Genomic DNA, 19,481 nt, shown 5'->3' with positions numbered 1-19,481 from the left:
CGAATCCTCCAAGCAGCACATGAAAGCAGCCCTGGTTAGCTCTGGGTCTCTAAGCGGGGCCCAGACGAGAGGTTCTAGTACAGAGGAGGCTGCCAGGGGCCAGGCTCCGACAGAGCAGAAGTCTGGGAGCATGGTGTTGAAGACGGTGATAAACACCAGACAATCTCAGTCGAAACGGGAAGCCTGACAGTCCGAACTACAACAGCGCCAAGCAGGCAGGATGGCAATTACAGTCTTGACTGCTCCTGCAGGAACCCACCGTAGAAATGGTCTGGGGCAGGGACACATGATGTGAGTGCTGGTTGTGGTGCAGCTTGGGAAGAAGACCTACAGGACTGCCACAGTCAAAAGGATGCATGACCAGGGGGGCCAAAGCAAGAAGTGCGCCGTGCATTGGAGGAGCACTTTTACTGTTCCTTCCCTTCCTGCCACGGCCACCCTCTTGGACTTGCCTACAGACACCTGCGTATCTCTTTTACTGCCCTGAAATCAACCCAAACTCAGAGTGGTGGATGTGGGCTACCTTCCCGACACTCATCTTTGCTGCTTCTTGCACTTGGAGATGGAAACCCAGGCAACAATGACTTGAGAATTCAGGTTGCAGGAAAGGACTAGCTGGGGTGCTGTCAGTATGCAGGAAGCACCTTGGCCCCAAGATCCCTCTGACAACCACAGGTGGCTTACTTCTAGAAATTACTAGAGTTAGGTGATCATCTAGACCAGTGGTGTGGGACAGCCCCAGCTGGAGGTAACTGCCCTGGATGAGGCCGAGGCATTGGGATTTGTAACAGCTCCCCAGGTGATGTGGGTGAGTATCCCAGGTTGAGACCACTGATCAAGATGCTTACAAGGAATGCAAAACTGGGCGTCGTTACCACCTTTTAGCACTGCTGAAGACCGGTGCTGGTTCTGGAGTTCACATTTTCTTTTAAAGAAAGAATGTCTGCTCAGTTGTGAAACCCTGAATAAAGCTCATCGTCTTGGAGAAGTAGCACAGACCTAGAAAGCGAGATCAACCATCACCTACAGATCTCCCGGGATGCCCAGAAGGTACCAGTCCCTCCCTGGGTACCAGTGACACCTGATCATATGAGATGTTGACTACCATGTGGGAACGTGGCCTGGGGGGCTTGGGTAGCCAGTGACCACACCTCAAACACTGAACCATTACTGCCATGCACAAGTCCCTGGCACCCACTACACGCTGGCTGCCTGAGACACCAGAGGTCCAACTGCCAAGGAGCTAAGACTCCCGGGGGCTGGAGGAAGGAAGCTCCTACTTGTCAGTTAAACAAAAGAATAATCCACAGCCCCCTTTCCAGTGTGTACTTTCGCTGTCATCCAACAGCCCATTACCATGTCACAGCACAGCACACCCTTCCATAGGTCACTTTGTTTAAAATGACATGGATAATGCACATGTCAGCAAGCTGACAGTCCTGGCCGTCCTTCAGAGATAAAAACCTCAAGGCGAGAGCCTGTTCTTATCTGGGGGACATGCATTGGTCTATCATCCAAGTCAGGCAGAACATGATTTCTCCAGAGAGCACTTTTTTCATTTCCTGATTTTAAGGAAATCAAATAAGCACCATTTGTCTTCATCTGAATATGCTTGACCTGCTCAAATGATGATGTCTCGCATTTTATAACAGGCTACATATGCTGAATTCAAATTAATGACAGTACAGAACAAGAGCCTTTAGATCTCTCTTGGAGGCTGGCAGCAAAGAAGGAGGGAAAAATTCTGGGCTTGTTGGAAAGATCCCACTAAACACAACCACAGGATTCTGAGTAAAATCCGCAAGCACGTAGGAGGTGAAAGTCAAAGAAGAGGGCCCAGGACAGATCCAGAAATGGGGAAGGGAGGTCTAATCCATCCTCTCAGTGCCAAGCAATACAGAACCATGATATTCAGGTAACTCTTTTCGAAATACACAAAGCAGCAGTAAAAATGGAAAGAAATTTGGTTGGGGATAGGGAGAGCTAAAAAAAAAAAAAAAAAAAAAAAAAAAAAAGGAAGACCAAACAAACAAACTATCCCTTTGCTTTAAGCACCAGAAAGCCCAGTTTACCAGGTTGTGATCCAATCTTCTGGAAGCTCTGAAACTGAGCTCCTTTTCTTGATCCATGTTGCATTGGATACACAGAGGCTGGTGGCCAGAGTATGTACCTGCAGGAAGAATTGTCCTCCTACCTGCGTATCCACCCGGATGAGAAGAGAGAAGTTCCCATCTGAGTTCCGCCGCCCATCCCTACCCATGATGAGATTCCTAGACACATTCATTAAGATTCTTTTAAGAAGGCCAATATGTACAGAAAAGCAGGAAAAGCTTATGGGTCAGTAAAATGAATGCAGAAATGACTTTATAAATACATACTAGCAAGTTTAATGTTCCCATGATGGATTAAAAAAATCAGATAGCTATTAAAATAATTTCTTCTTTTAAAATATTTTTTGGGTCTATGAGTCATCTTGCATAAAGTGAAAACTCAGTGTCACATATATGCAATATTAAAGTACTCGTTTAAAAAAAAAAGAGTATCTCAAAAACTAAACATATTTTGTCATAGAAAATGTCACTGTGTGAATAATGCCCATTTTTCCAGAAGAGAAAAGGTACTGTCAACATGAAGCTGGCATCCCACCCTGCAGCTGTGTGTAGGAGGACCAGGGTGTTCACAGTGTCTTATGTGCTGCGCCCACGATGGGGGAGGGGGTCTTACCTTCTCTTCCTGGTCACTGTCACTGTCACACTGAAAATGAAGACAAGAGAATAAGTGTTAGTACAAGGATTATGTTTTTGCTTTTGATACCCACTCTTCACCCACCTCGAAAGGGCAAGACAGACAAAAGAAATAAGAAACGTCATCTAAGCTAGAAAGAAAGAGTTTCTTCGGCTCCAGTACTAGTAAACAGAATCAGAAGCAAAATGCTGTTCAGATGCAAAAGGTTGTTCCATTGATCTCATCTGATGCCTGTATTCTGCGGCTCTTCCTGGCCTCAGTCCGACACGGTGCCCAGTCTCACCAGGGAGCACCCCCACCATACAGCACAAGGGACGCCTCTCTAGGAGTCAACCTGCCGTGGGGTTAAGGTGAATCAAGATCATTTAATGGAATTCAGAGCAAAATCAATTCTGAATGAAGAAATTCTACCTTCACCTAACGTAAATGGCTGTATCTCTCCTGGTGCTTTTCTAAATGAAAACAGGTAAACCTCTAGGCATTGTATTCTCTCATTTGGACTTTGAAGGAAACAGAACATAATGGGCAAGGCTCACCACTTTTGATGGCTACCTTTTCCATCGGTTAGAGGCCCTGAGAATAGAAGGAACCTTCACTACAACAAACATGCCAAAGACAAAAGGTCAGAGTAATGAATCAATCAACAGTATAAGCAAAAAAAAAAAAAAAAAAGAAAAAAAATGCTTTAGGGCCACAGACTCACACCGTATCTAACTGATCCCAAATTCAAACTGTTGAGCTGGGCTTGGGACAACTAGAGAATGATAATTAATAATTAACCTAAAGCTTTAAATTCCTCATTAGACACACAAAAAAAATAATTTAAAAAAATCAAGAATGTTTTGTTAATGACTATTCTATTAAAAATGGGGGATGTGTTTTGTTAGAGTAATTGCTCAGCAGATAAACATATCCATTCATTCACTCAACAGCCCTTGATGAGGCACTGTTAAGCTAGAAAGACATTCAACCAAGATGTAGGACTGGTCCTAAAGTAGCCTTCAGTTTAGCAGTAGGCAAGAAGCTTGAACACAAACACTGAGCAGGGGTGTGACATGATCAGAGCTGTTTCCATTAAGACGACTCTTTCCACGGGATGATGAAAAGAGTGTGCACAATGGGGAAGAAACAGGTCACAGGAAAAGCCGTTTGGCGACTATTACATTGTCTAAACAGGGTGGTGCCATGGTTTGGGAAAGGGAGAAACAGATGGCATAGCAATTCTGAGGTAGAACCACAGGATTTGACAACACACGGATATGCGAAGTAAGTAACAGGGATGAGACTAGGACGATGCCAAGGTTTTTTAGTGTGGCCACCTGGACATGGGAGTTGATGTAACTACACACAGAAACGGGAAATAAATTTGCTTGTAGAACAGCCACTGCTGGCTAGATATCCATAGCCATTTACAACTTCCTTCTCCCTAGCCTGTACCTCCTCCTGACACTGAGGTTAAAAAAGCCAGACATTTTCTTTCCCAGTTTTTCTTGTCACTAAGGGTAGTCATAAGACCCATCTTTGGTGAATAAGATTTTGAAGTCTTCTGAGGGTTTTAGAAAAAAAAATTTCTCTCTTGAGTAAAAGGAGAAAAGCAAGAACCACCTGCCTCTCGCCTTTGAACACGATTATATAAGGACATGAGGTCTGGATCTGTAGCAGTCATCTTTGCAATCATTTTTAGGCAAAAAGGCTAAGTACAAAAATAAGATGGTGGGACCAAGGGAAGAAAAGTCTGATATAATTGAGCCCCTGAACCCATCTCAGAGGAGACTCCCTCTGGACGTTTCTGTTCAGAAAACATTAAGTTACCATATTGTTTAAGGTACTATTTAGAGCGTTTTCCATGGAAAGTAACAAAAGCCCTATCCAAATGGATATCTTGCTATCGTAAGATACAATTTAGGGACTACTTCCTCTTTTCAGACTCAGCATTCTGTACCATGAGCATTTATAAACTTACATCACAATCTTACACACTAGAGGATTTTTACATTTTGTACTTCTTCCATTGGCTACTCAGTGCCATAGGGTTATCAGATATTTAGTTACAGTGATTTACACAAGTACAACTACATTGTTTTCAACTATGCTTCTGACCTCAGATTGTCTAAAGTTACATTATTTTGCCCTGATGAATGATTTCTCTGTTATAATAAATCAAATGAGTTGAGAAAGAAAATGGGTGAGATAAAGACTTTGAAGGCCTAGAACAACAACAGATGGATGAGGAACAACAGGGTTCTCCTGATTTTGCAATCTTTCCATTGCCTTTAATTAAGCTCTCCTTGAAGTTCCTAAGGTCCGGGCACATTTTCAAGAGTAGCAATGCATGATTCAGGAGGAGTGTGGAAGACAGGAGTATTTTGCCAGGCAGGCTCATTTTCCCAGATGTTCACAGCTCTCCTTGAGAGGTAATCAATGACAGCTGAAGGCTGTGGCATAGCATTTGCCCACACCCCCAAGGATCTGGTGTGTACGGGGGAGAGTGAGTGGGGAAGTTGGGAAGAACCACCACTGTGCACCCCATCCTAACAGCGGTATGTCCCTGGGAATGGTTATTTCTATCAAAGTGTTAAGCTTCCTGCTTTCCAACAGTCCAGTTCTAATTTCAAGGTCCACTTAATTCTGCATCAAGTAATTACTGATATACCCAGAAGCACCTTGTCTCCAGAGTTAAGCATATGGTGAAGAACTGAGACCTACTGGTATCCATTATGGAAGCAGCACGGATGCCAAGCCGATTAAAAATGCTCAGGCTCCCCACATAACATGCCGGGTGAGTGACAGCTCCTCGACAAGGCCAGTCGCAGAGTCTGCCAAAACAGTCTCTGCTGCACTGGGGCCCACATGGTGCGCTGAGAAAACAGTTCCATTTCTGGTATTAAATTCCCATACTGACCCGAGGACTTTGCCGTGAGCTCAGCAGGAGCGCACCATCCAATTTACAGCTCCACTCTCTGGAGCCTCGAGTGCCAGCCCCTGGCAGAGATGAATGATGGTCAACCCCTCCAGCTCATAAATTATGCAAAGGCAATAAATGCACTCAGCAAACAGCGCCTAACGTTTGCCTAGCCTGGCTCCTAACACACTCTGTAAAAAGCCAGAAGCTCGACACATACAAGAGGTCTATTCCACTCATAAAGGGGGTTTGTTGACAACCCCAGACGGAAAGCGAGCCACAGTCCTAAGGAGTCTTTCTGCTTCACTGGCAGCGGTTTATGGGCCTGCTTTATGAAAAAGGGAGGCTGTTTTATAGAGTCAGTGTGGGTAGAATTCATGGTCTCAAATTCACATTTAATACACTATACAGCTTTCACACCCTAAGTTCAATATGTTGTGGATTTCTGACCAAATGATTCTTGGTCTTCAAAGGTTAAAAGAAGTGTCTGCTCCCCAGTCCCTAGATACCCACTCCGATTTATAAGGGTTCACACTGAACCACCTCTTGATTCGGGTTTATGTTCTGCATGAAGCTGGGAAATGGAAAAGGCATGTCAAATGCAGAAACGGGGTCCCTGCTGATTTGACCATTTTAAGCATTTTGACATTGGGGTCCTGCTTTGGTTTGTTAGCAAACAGGTTGCATACTAACTACCAGCTTGAGGTGACAGAGTACTCTTCCTGACAAGTTTTCAAAGCCCTTTGTGAAAAGTTGAAAATGTTTTCCTCCATTTTAAAAGAAATGAAAACGAACAAGTAGCCCTTACAGCACTGACAGGTAAAAATTCTTGGTCACCCAGTCTTCAGACAAAGACATGACCTAAACCAGCAGAGACAAAAGGAGGGGAATAGGAAGTGTGCATGCTAAGACACAGGCCTCGAATGCAGGGTTAGAAAGGGGCCAGTTCCTGACCTGAGTCCCTCCAGCCATCCCAACACAGCCACCACTCAACCTCACCTTCACCTTCTCTCCCTTACAGTTTCATGAATTAAAAGTGAACTGCTGGAGACACGATTTTCCTTTCTCAGACAAGTCCTACTCCTTAAACGACCAACCAGCCCACCCTATATTTCCCCCTTTAAAAATACATATTTATTGGATCATTTAAAAAAATCACCTGTAAGTCAATAATCCATAGGTAAACACTGGTTAACACATTTGTGTAATTCTTTCCAGTCTTGTCTTTTGAGAAAATATGTATATTCCTCCTCACCCTTGACACATACATTTTCATAAATAAAAATGAATTCTTGACATTTTGTAACCTGCTTTTCTTTTCATATAACAGGTCACATATTTTAGTTTAATCAGTAAAATTTGCCTATAACATCACTTTAAAAAATGGCTGCTCTGCAATCCATTGCATGGACTGTAGCATAATCTAATTTAAAAAATTCCCTAGTGCTAAGTATTTATTAAATAGATTGTTTCAACTGAGCATCCTGGAATTTTTCCCTTTGCACACATTCACCAATATTGCTCTTTCCCAGTATCTTTTCATGGCCCTTCCTTTTATGCATATTCTTTAATGTTGCTGTCTCCCCAGAGTTACATTTGTAGTTCTATTGTTTCTATGTGATTTCCAGGGGAGTCCTTAAAGATTCCCTTGGTTCCATCTACCATGTATATGCTGAGACTAAAAAACCTCCATGCCCACGTTTGCCAGCTATGTAACTTTGGAAAAGTTATTTAAACTCTCTGTGCCTCAGTTTACTTACCAGTAAAATGTGGCTAATAATAGCATTTTCTAATAAGAAGGTGAGAATAAAATGAGTTCATACATGTAAACAGCTTAGACAATGCATGGTACAGACTATGCACAGATGATAAATATTTATCATTATTATGTTTCTGTTTGCTACGTGCCCCTTCCTGATGTGCTATGAATACCTCACACTCAAGTATCCATCTAATCTGGACTCATCTTCGCTCACTCCAAATGCCCCTCTCCCATGCTGTCCTTGGTAACAGCATCACCACGAAATCACTTACCCACATAAGTGAAGAGTCTTATCATCCTCCACTCCATTCTTGAGCAGACTCATCTTCCTCTCTTACCCTGCATTACTGATGCTACTTGCTAACTCTCCATCTCCATGGCATGGCTGCTGCTTTAGTTCAGGGTTTTACTTTAGCATTACCACAGACTAATGACTGCTTTCCAGGGTCTACGGTTTCTCCCTTTTCTAATCCAAGTCCATATTAAGCAGAGTGGATTTCCTAATTTCTATTGGACGATCATGCTTCCCAAGACCATAGAAGCCTCTTCACATTCTGTTTCCAACCTCAATCCCACCTCCAACTTCCAACCACTCCGTCATTACGATGCCCCTAAGCTTTCTGGGCTGAAGGACCATTTGGTTTTGTTTTGTTTTGTTTTCTTTAACTTTCAATAAGTTGCAGACCAATACTTTTGTAAAATATAATAAAAAATGAATGTTTAGAAAAGGAAAAACAAAGACATATAAAATATTTAATTATTAGATTTATGAGATATAAAATTATGCTACTGAATTGCTCTAAAGGTTGCCCAAAGCTTACTCTCAACTGCCCTACTAATCTCATAGCAGGTTAGTTACAAACAGCTTGTGGACTGGTGCTGGTCTGTGTCCACATTTTCAGCAGCACTACCCTGACACATCCCTTGCTCCAGCCACACCCAGCCACACTCAGTCATACCCCCAGGTCTTACTATCTCTGCACTTAACAATTCCCTCTGGTGGGAATTCTATTCCTTTAAGTTTCTACCTAAAAGCCTGCTCTTCACCTTCAAAACAGTTCCCTCTTCGAATCTTTCAATACTCTTCGAGAAAGAATTAATTGCTTCTTTCTCTACCCCTTAGAAAACTGTATTTCAGTTGTTTGCCACAATCGTCTTCGCTATTAGACAGTGAGCTCCATATAGGTTAAGGACAGTGCCTTGCTCATCTTTGTACCTACAGGCTTTGGGATACAGGAGGTGGCAATTATATTGATAAGTCAATCTCACTCTTGAGAATTGTTCAAACCATGGTTGATTCTATGTAGCATAAGCAAACTGACTTAAAAAACATGTGATTCCAAAGACAAAGTACAGGAAACAGTAATTTAACTGCTTAATGCAATGGGGATGTATGTGTGAACATACTGGACAGGATTAAAATTGTCAGCAGAGCCTAGGGTTGGGGTGTAGAAGAAAATGTCTTCCATTAAAAGGCCCAGAAAAGATGTGATTGTGATTTTATTATACTTCCTCAAAAGCAAACATTTCTCATTTTCATTTGGGAATCTCAACATCTACGTTTTAAGACTCTGGTCCAAACTGAAATAAGCCAAGGTCTACGACACTTCTCTGCCTCATTCAGAATGTAGAACAAGATGGAATTCTAGGTACCTCGTGATGGAATGCATTCTTAAGCAGAAAGTGGCAATCATTGAATATATCACATACAATGACATTGAGGAGGGCATTGCTCTCTATTCTGCTCAATGGACCTTGCTGGAACAGTTATTTCGTATCTCAAATCCATTTATCATTGCCACCAAAGATGTCAGGGCTGAACGCCATTGCTGAACAAAGTTATTTTATTCTTCTTTCTGCCTACAGGAAATGAGAGGAAAATGAGGGAGAACCCCAACTTGTAAACTTCAGCATCTAACATCAAGTACAATTTAACTTTCCCAGCAACAAAACAAATTGATTCCCCTTTGGGGCAGGAGGTTTATCTAAGACCGTAAAGACATCCCTCACCTAAAAGCAATTTCAGAAGAAGCCACCTGCAGAAAACATGGCACTTATTTTTTACTTAAAGAAGTAGCAGCATGGTGACTAAAAACAAGTCCAACCTCCCCTCCCATCGGCCTAATCCCTTGAACATGCAAAAACAGGCAGCCATTTTGTGCCACATATGGCAAATCTGGTGGTGTGTGTTTTTTATCAATCCACAAAGCCCTCATTTCACATTGCTTACATTGCTCTCATACCGGTTTTGGACTTTAAGTGAAATTTAAAGCTACTGGGGCCCTAGAAATAAAAAGAACTTTTTAATCCTGAAAATGTTTTGAGGTATTCTCACTGACTGTAAAATGATGCCCCTGGCTCCTCCTCTCTATCTCAACAATAACCATGCCTGAGCAAATAAAATAGCTCAGATAAAATGAAAGCCTAATTAAAAGATTTGTGTCCCAAATAATAGTTCAAAAGAATAAAGCTTCTGACAATCACATGATGAGCCCATTTGAAAATAGTATGAGGTCCACCAATCTTCAGTTGTTCAGGAGATACAACAGAGAGTAAGCTTTCAGCAGCCTCTGGAATTCTATATTGATAACCTAGTGTTTCTGCACAGGGAGTTCTCAGAATCTGGCATTTTTGAAAGCTCTCAGTTTGAGTTGGCCAGAGCTCAAATAACCAATGTGATCCGAGGGGGCTAAGGGAACACTTTCTGTTTTGCCTCCAGCAGCTCTCAGATGATCACATATTTCAGTCTATCAATCATGTTAAAGTGCCTACTCTGTGCTAGGTTCATTCTGACCACTTATTAGAAGTGCAAATATACTGACAGAAATCGAGTTGTCCAAACCTGAAGTTTTAAAGCTCACAAATTAATTAATCTTCGATATTTTTTTTCCTTTTTGTCACTTTGAAATCCAGGTATATTCATAAAACAATATGTGTGCTGTGAATTTCCACTTAGATCATTAAAATACTGTTGGGTTTTTGGAAGCCAGGGGAGAAGTGGATATTTCACAAATCTCTGGAGAGCTCAGCTTTTTCCTCAGAAGAAAGGAAGTCACGTTTTGCCAAATATAAACATACATAAACCCCAAAGATGAAATTTACTTAAAACCCACAAGCCTCAGTGGTTGCCAAACTCAGAAAAAACGAGTTTCTTGTCCAAAGGTAAAACTGACAGTCTAGGGCCTGGTGATTTGTAAATGATCTCCTATAAGCTTAAGCAACAGATCCTTTTCCTCTTTGTCATTGATTTACTGATTCTAAGTCATCAATAGCATTAATCCATAACTGCCTGGGGACCTATTACAAATGACTTTGAAGACAGTGGGAAGCAAGAGTTTATCATGAGGCCACAGTGTTATTATCAGGGACACATTCTCGCCTGCTCCTCAGCGGTGTTCTATTTGTGACTCCTTGTAATGCTGCAATTTCCCCTTTCTATATCATAGTTGTTTGTTGCTTTGGGTGGGGCCTGAGACCCCAGGTTTGCTTCAGCTAAAGCTTGGTTCCCTTTTGGAGCCTTGTGTAAGCTAATAAAACCCAAATTTGCTGATGAGTAAAAAGGAAAAGTCTGCTACGGGTTAAAATAATACAAGAGTCTATTTTTTCCGCTGTGTTGTGATCCATAGAAATCACCCTGAGCCTTTTCCCTTTCTTCTCTGCCTGGGAAGCCAATTGCTTTGATTGCAGTGATATGAGCTAGCTAAAATGACTTGCCCTTGCTTGTGAGGCAAATGGAACATGCTAATAGAACTTATCGCATTACCCGATGCAAAAGTGCCATAGCTCATTACTTTAAGATAAAAGGATATCATTGCAGACGGCAAGCAGAATTGACTTTCTGAGGCCCGACTTGATGATGATTTAATCAACTGCTCTCTTTCACTTCTCATCTCTGTGCCTGTCGGTTTCACAGGTGCCGTTAAATGAGACACTCAGAAAGTGAGCGGAGGGAAAGAAATTGCTGTCATTACTTTTCAAGAAAGGAGGTATGCAAATTTTCGACAGAAAGATTGCGTTCATAATGGGCCTGGTAAAATACAAGGATCATGCTTGACAGGTGAGGGCAAGCCATTTGTATGTCCTTAAAGCAGAGCAACCGTCCTCGTTTAGAAATGTGCTCGGCAAGAGAAACTACAAATGAGAGGCCTGGCAGGGCCAGGCGGGAGGTGGGGTGAAATCACAGAGGGTTGGCTCAAGCTGGTCTCTCTCAGAGAAAGGGGGAGGGAGCCTAAGACTCAGGAAGTCAAAGCCAGAAGAGCAGGTAACAGTAGCTCTCAGTCTGAACCAAAATGCCAACAAACTCTTGAAAAGACCCTATTATTCTGTTTCGTATATAACTGTGGAGCCAGACTGCCTGGGTTCAAATCCCGACTCTACTGCATACGGTCTGGGAGACCACTGGCAAGTAACTTAATCTCCCTATGCCTCAGTTTCATCATCTGTCACACAGGGCTTCTGACAGTATCTACCTCACAGTGTTGTCAAGAGCATTAATTGAGTTAATAAATATATAATATAAGAATATAAGTACATGTACAATAAACAGAAAAATGTTTTAGAACAGTGCTTGACACATAGGAAGCACTCAACAGATGTTAGAAATCATTCATTCCTTCCTTCCTTCTTCAACAAAGACTATCTTTTTTATTTAAGTGTGTGTGAGCCCGGAGCTGGAAAGCTACCTGGCTCTAGTTTAGATAGATTAGAATCCTTCACTGGTTTCATATGTACAAGTCTTGCTTCCCAGGCAGGTGGTGAGCTCCTCAAAGAGCACAGTTTGGCTGTCCTCGGAATCATCACAGGGCCTAGCTCAGTCTTGAGGGCCCTCAAAGATGCTCAGTAATGATTTGATGATTTATGGATTCCTCCTCCCTCCCCCCTTCCACTCCCTGCACATATCTGTGACTGCCCTTTGAGGACTCTCCTCCTAGAGTAGGAAATGCTGTGTTTGGCTGGGAATCTCAGGCGGTCACCCTGTGCTCTAGCCCAGGGAAGGAATGGTGCAGCCAGCAGAACAGTCTGGCTTGGATCACCTTCAGGAACGCAGAATGAATTTGAATAGATTAAATGATCAGAGTAGTATGAACAGAGGTGTTTTTTCATCCACTTTGCCTTCAATAGGTAATTGTTCTATTTTCTCCAACACTCAAAGTAAAAGCATCTTTCTTAAAGTGCCTATAACTCTGAGTTCTTTTTCCCCAGGTAATGAGGCTGCTGAAAACCATTCCTCCTTCCAGCCACTAAGGTTGTGAGGTAGTGAATGTAGCTCCTGCTTTCTATGCTAAGTGGCACCTACATGACTGAATTTCCTGCCAAAGGGACAATATCCATCTCAGGAAAAGCCTGGTTCCTCAGGTGCATTTCACATGTCTGTGACACGGCTTTTTTAGGGTAGGGACCCTCCACAGGAATGATCACAGAGTGGATTTTTTCCCCCTAGAAATGCCAGTCAGCAGCTGGCATTGATTGAAAAAGAATCCCAACCATTGCCCTGGAAGGGGAAACCGCTCCATTTTAGAGATGAGAAGTTAAAGGCTTCCAATGGCAGAGATGGTACTTGAACTCAGTTCTGTCCTCATGTTCTTAGCCAGTATAACATGGCACCTCAGTCTCACGCACTATACAAAGAAACCACCTGAAAAAATATTTTCTTGATTGCTTGCTTGGCGGAGAGTAACGGCAAGCTGGGACTGAAAGAGGCTGCGCTGTTAGCGCAGTGAATGCAGCCGGTCGGCCTTATTTCCACTCCACAGAGGACAGCTCTGCCTTAAGAGGAGGGACCTAGCACAGCACCTGATGCACAGCAAGTGCTCAATCAGTCTGAGGCTGACACAGGTTGAAATTCTGACCCCTCAACTAAATAAACATGCAGTCTTGGGAAAGGTATTTGAAATCTTGGGGGCTTTTTAAAACCTATAAATGGGGATGATAACCACTCCACAGGATTTTTGTCAGAATTAAATGAGTTCAAGCATGTGAAAGTAGCCAGAAAGAAATACCAATAGCTTTATTGTTTCCAAGTCTTTCCATGAAAGATATGTTATATCATACACAGCAATTTAGTAACTTAATAGTTATTTAAATGTTGGGCTGAAGTTTTGTACCATTTCATAGCCAGAGGGGAAATTATATTCTGCAAGGATTTCTGCTTGGGTGGTATCTGAAGACTTTATACTATGCTACACAAAAACAGAAACAGGCTGGGTGTGGTGGCTCACGTCTGTAATCCTGGCACTTTGGGAGGCCAAGGCAAGAGGATAGCTTGAGGCCAGGAGTTTGAGACCAACACTACAAGACCCAGTCTCTAATAAAAAAAATTTAAAAATTAGCTGAGTGTGGTGGCACATGCCTGTAGTCCCAGCTACTTGGGAGGCTGAGGCAATAGGATCGCTTGAGCCCTGGAGTTTGAGACTGCAGTGAGCTGTGATCATGCCACTGAGAGTGGGACCCTGTTTAAAAAACAACAACAAAAATAAAACCAGAAACAACAACCCAAACAAACAAAACCAGAAACTATCATTTCCTTTCAAAGAAGACAACAGGAATCTTCCTAACTAATGATTTTATTTCATTGATAAAATACCAACAAGGCAAGATACTTTAGAATTCAAATTTTGAGCATTCCTTTAGGTTCCTGATGCACATTTTTGGGAGTGCATATAGTATGAATTTATTCTTCAGTCAAATAGTCAATAGCCTGTGTACAGGGACTAAAGTAAATGTATAGGTAGAAGATCTGGAGTCTAAACTTGTAAGTTATGCATAATGCAGTAATGATGTATGAGCTTTGACATTATTAAGATGTTCACTGAAATATAAATTAGAAAAATAAGTAAACAGACAGATAGAATGAATACCAAAAACACTAGCTGGGTGTAGTGGCTCACACCTATAATTCCAGCACTTTGGGGGGCTGAGGCGGGAGGGTGGTTTGGGCTCAGGAGACCAGTCAAAGCAACATAGCGAGATGACTGACTACAAAAAAATTTTAAAACTTAGCTGGGTATAGTGGCATGTGCCTGTAGTTCCACTGTCTCTGGAGGCTGAGGCAGGAGGATCACTTTAGCCTAGGAGTTTGAGGCTGCAGTGAGCTATGATGACACCACTGCACTCTAGCCTGAGTGACAGAACAAGATCCTGTCACCAAAGGAAAAAAAAAAAAATTGAAATCAAGTGATTATTGGTGCAACAAGGAAGCCAGACACTTTGGAATTTGTCCAGAGATTCTGACCAATCAGAATTAATAGACACTTGGATAGCCCTTCACACAGATATTATTTATATACAAGGCTGACTTAAGAATTGATCTAGCAAAAGCTAACACAGTAACCTTGCGAAGAGATCAAACTTCCTAGATGTAACTGCAAAAATAGGGATCAGTTGAGGGAATATAACTAAAGTGCATTTAGAAGGCACTTAAGAGTTCAACAGACTACTTTTTCCCTTTTGGGACACATGGAAATGACTGTTTCCTCTTCCATATAAAAGCTTTCCAGTGCTCTGCCTTCTCTGGCTGTATTGTAGCTGTTGGTTTCTAGCACCTCCAACACTGTTGGTCAGTTTCCCTGAATATATCTCAGAGTTTGCTCATATCCTGCTCCACCTGAACCTCACACCTAGTAGGGGCTCAGTAAATATATGTGAGAGAATGAATGACTAAATTAAAATAGCAAAGTACCTGAGAGAAGGTATCATGGAAAATGTTCAGTTGAGGAGATCAGGAATGTACAGTGGTTGATGGAAAGTGGTAGGTGTCTGAATGTGTCTATGAGGAAGACATGGACATAGTTTTGAGATGAAAGTATATCCTAAGAAAATATTAATAATACCATACACTTGGAGAAAGCAGACAGATTTTAAGGTTACTGTTTTAAGAAAATCAAGAACCTCAAAATCCTAAAATTTTCTTTTAACATTTAACCCAGTTCAAGCCAAATCAAGCAGGAAAAGGGAAAACAGCGCTCTCATATTGCTAAGACATAATGTCCACATTATCAGCTTCTCACAACCAGACTTTTTTTTTTCCTTTTTCTTTTTTTTAAACATATGCAAGACAGTAAAAAGCCTGGCTAAAGGAAAATAAACACGGCTTGAGGCAATGGAAGGTGATTCGAGAAGATCCAAAGACATTCTGGACTACCATTCCATAGGATCCCAAAGCTGGCTCCTTTTTCCCCTTCTCTTTATTGGGTATCTGCCTTCACTTCTGCCCTTGTTATAATTCATCATATTCGTAACTGGGATTTTAAATTAAATTGTACCCAACAACAGTCTTTATTTTAGGATGGCTTGAAACCTAGTTAGTCTCCTATATCATAAACAAGGAAGGGTAGGATTACTAGAAATTATCTGCAAGAAAATACAAATTGCCAAGATAAAAACACCCACTGGTCTGCCAGTCTCAAGTTTCCTGTTTTGACATACTATATGCAGTAATTTGGTATCCACAATCTCTTATTAGAAAATGAATGTGCTATTTTTCTGAATGCTGCAATTACAATAATTGAATTTAAAATGGGGATTGAGTTTCTCTATTTGGAGGAAAAGAATAATTGTGTATTTCTGATTAAAATCAAGGGTACTGAAAAGAGGTTGTACAAATTCCAGCTTCATTCTCCCTGAGTGACTCCTCGTCAAGCCAGAAAAGCAGTTAGCCAGAGAAAAGACAAATTCAAATTCGGAGAAATGGACCAGCACTTCAGCAGCAGGCACCGTCTCTGGCCTCATTTGCTTTGTCTCCTGGCCTTCAGTCACAACACCCCTGTGACAGAGGCAATCAGAGCACCATGGCATTGTAACATTTTAAATGGCAGCCATGCTGGAGTTCCCCACTGTGTCAAAAATTAAGAGTTAAAATGCAAGGAAAACAAACATCTCTTTGTGTTGAAAATGCCTGTCCGCTTTTAGACTGCTAACATTTTGGAGTAGTTTTTATTTCTCCACTGTAGACCTCTTTTCTGAGTGGGAGAAATGTAATGGCAGAAGAGGTGGAGGGAGAAAAGAACTAATGCTATTGCTATTTTCTAAACATTTTCTTTGTTTTACCAAAAAATTATATTAAAAGCCACCTTTAAGGTTCAGATGTAGGACAGAAAAAGGGACGGAGAAAGGGCTGTCCTGCCTTTTTTACACCTTGTAACTTTATTTTTGATGGTATCATTCAGTTTCTGAAACCCCTATTTATCTAAATATGAAGGTGAAATTTAGTCTCACAGTTCCTTCTAAATGTTCCTCAAAATACAACTTCCTAACAAAAAATTTTTCTAGCACAAAGTGAGCCATGGATTATCTCTTCAGAGTGCGCTGCTTACTATTTTTAGTGAGATATAATTGATATCAGTAAACTATTTAACATGTACATTATGATACCTTTTTAAATACATGTACACACCTGTGAAACTATCACCACGATCAAGACAGTGACCATATCCATCGCCCCCCTAAGTTTCCTTGTGCCCCTTGGTTAATTCCTCCCTCAGGTGCCCCCCCACACTGCCCAGACCCCACCCCCCAACCGCTGATATGCTTTCTGTCACCTAGATCAGTTTGCATTTCTGAAACTTTATACAAATGAAATTATACAGTATGTACTCTTTTTGTCTGGTTTCTACCATTCACTGGTTACTGTTTTGACAACTGATTAAAAAGGAGCCTCCTAGCTCCGAGGCAGAAGGCAACCTTCAGAGGCTGCCTCGGCCAGGTTTATTGTCATCCCCCAGGAATAGAACCGATTACTTGGTCTTACTTTATTCTTGGGCTTTATTATGTACTTCAGTAATCAATAAGCACTTCTATGGCAGAGGGTTTATTTTACCCTATAAATCCAAGAAGGAGAGAATGATATTAAGACATCAGTATGGATGGGCTCTGCTGCTCTGTAACACTATGAGGAGAACACAAGCAACAGATTTAAATCTAAGAAGGTTACAGAGCAGTCACAGCTCCTGGCTGGATGGCAGGGATCATAAAAGACTCAGGCAAGATCTACAGCAACTTCACTGTAAACCACTGGGACTCTCAGAGCAAAAAACCCAAACTGAACAGGCATGCTGCTTGTCTGCCCTGCAAGAGTCATAAGCACTAGCTCCAGTGGAATATGAAAAGTCCCTCTCAAAAATTCAAAAATTTTTTTAACAGAACAAACAAAAAGGTAGAGAACAAATACTGATTTCAGACTATGTAGAAAGCTTCACTCTGGTTTAGGAAGAGGTCTACTTGGTAGCCAAGTCATAGTCCCAGGAGGCCTTTAATTCTCTCCCCTGCAACTTCTCGCCCCAGGGCTCTGAGATAATTATCACTGGGGCATCTTTTCTCTAGCTAGCCCTTGGAGACTTAGCCTTCCTTTCAAAAGCAAGGAGGTCAATTCATGGAAGACAAAATATAAATGGCCAATAAATGTATGGAAAAAAAAAGTTCCACCTCACTAGTAATCAAAGAAATGCAGATTTTTAAAAAGAGATATATTTCATCTATCAAATTAGAAAAAACATGTAAATGCTGACATGCAACGCTGGCAAGACTGTGGTAAGGCAGACACACACTCCTACAGGAATGTTAATTTCCTACCTGGAAACTAATTTTGCCATATGCATCAGAAGAAAAGAAGCATGCATCAAGAGCCTTCACATTTTCCATACAATTTAGCTCAACTCTTTTTCAGAGAGAGAGAGATGTGTGTGTGGTGTGTGTATGTGTGTGTATGTGTGTGTATATACACACACACACATACACACACACGTATGTATCTGAAAGATGAGCAAAAATGTCTATAGTAATTTGTTTTAAAATTTCATCATGGTGTTAGGAAACAACCCAATAGTACATTATTTATATGGCTACTGTCAGCACATAGCAAGGACTAGGAAATATGCTAGGATACACTTTACATATATTCCCATTTGTTTTTTTTAAGAGACAGTCTGGAGTGTAGGGGCAGGACCATAGCTCTCTGTAACCTCAAACTCCTGGGCTTAAGCCATCCTCTTGACTTAGTCTCCTCAGTAGCTAGGACTACAGGTACACATCACCATGCCTTGTTAATTTTTTAATTTTTTTAAAGACGGAGTCTTGCTATGATGCCCAGGCTTGTCTCGAACTCCTGGCCTCAAGTGATCCTCTTGCCTTGGCCTCCCCAAGTGCTGGGATCACAGGTGTGAGCCACCATGCCTGGCCCTATTTTTAAGCTTACAGCATACTCCTCCCACCCTCAAGTTACAGGTTTTAGTATTTTAATTTTATAGTGAAAAAATAAGGCTTAAAGACATTAAACAACTTGCCAAGAGCCATACATCTGTAACAGGAAGATCGGGGCATTTCTAAATCTCTGCACTAAACCAGTACACAGACTTCATGCACCCAAATGTCCCCAAATTGGAGAACAGGTCCATGTGCCAGTGTTGTGTTCACCCATTAAAAATAAAGTGCATGAAGAATTTTTTTAAAATAGAAAAATGATCACAGTCATAGGGAAGTTAAAATAAAAATCCTAGGAGTGATCTTGGGTGAGCTACATATCCTTCCTGAGATTCCATTTATTTTTTTGATCAATAAAATAGGGGTACAGGTAGCACTAAGATGATAATCCATAAAAATGCTATTTTTATTGTTACTACTACAATGAAAGAAGATGTATATAATTATATATACAATATTACTTTAAAATTGCTAAAAACACATACAGAAAGAAAAAAATGCACCAAATATTAACTATTTGTTTCAGAGTGATAAAGAGGGTTTAGATCATTTTTATTTTCATCTTTTAATTTTCTGTAATTAGTGATCTTCTTTAATGATTACGTATTATTTTTTAGTTAAAGGAGGAAAAGATATGCAGACAATGACATAAAATGTCTCCCATGTGATAGCGTCCCCGAGGTCCTAATGGATGCTGATCTCCAGAGGCCGTTAGATGGCAAAGAACCACCTCATGGTTTCCGGAACAGATTTCTCTGCTCAGAGGCCTCACCTGTGGTGCAGCATATGTAGGCTATGATCTTTTCTGCTAGCTCATGAGTGAGAAAGATATGTGTTTGGATTTGGATTCTGCCATTTAACAGTAGAGCTTGGGTTAGT

General features: G+C 41.3%; 1 protein-coding gene across 2 annotated transcripts in view; it reads right to left on the bottom strand.

Annotated features, from left to right (window-relative positions):
• The window catches only part of AUTS2 (activator of transcription and developmental regulator AUTS2), a 1,151,910-nt gene that overhangs the window by 320,398 nt on the left and 812,031 nt on the right, over positions 1 to 19,481 (bottom strand). For both annotated transcript variants that reach the window (XM_045543179.1, XM_045543180.1), the window contains exon 5: positions 2,725 to 2,754. In XM_045543179.1, the coding sequence (XP_045399135.1) occupies positions 2,725 to 2,754 (30 nt within the window). The remainder of the gene's footprint in view (positions 1 to 2,724; positions 2,755 to 19,481) is intronic.

This window comes from Lemur catta, chromosome 2 (assembly GCF_020740605.2).
Source record: "Lemur catta isolate mLemCat1 chromosome 2, mLemCat1.pri, whole genome shotgun sequence".
Taxonomy (NCBI): domain Eukaryota; kingdom Metazoa; phylum Chordata; class Mammalia; order Primates; family Lemuridae; genus Lemur; species Lemur catta.
The sequence above is the reverse complement of the archived record's forward strand: the minus strand, read 5'-3'. Positions and strand labels throughout refer to the sequence as shown.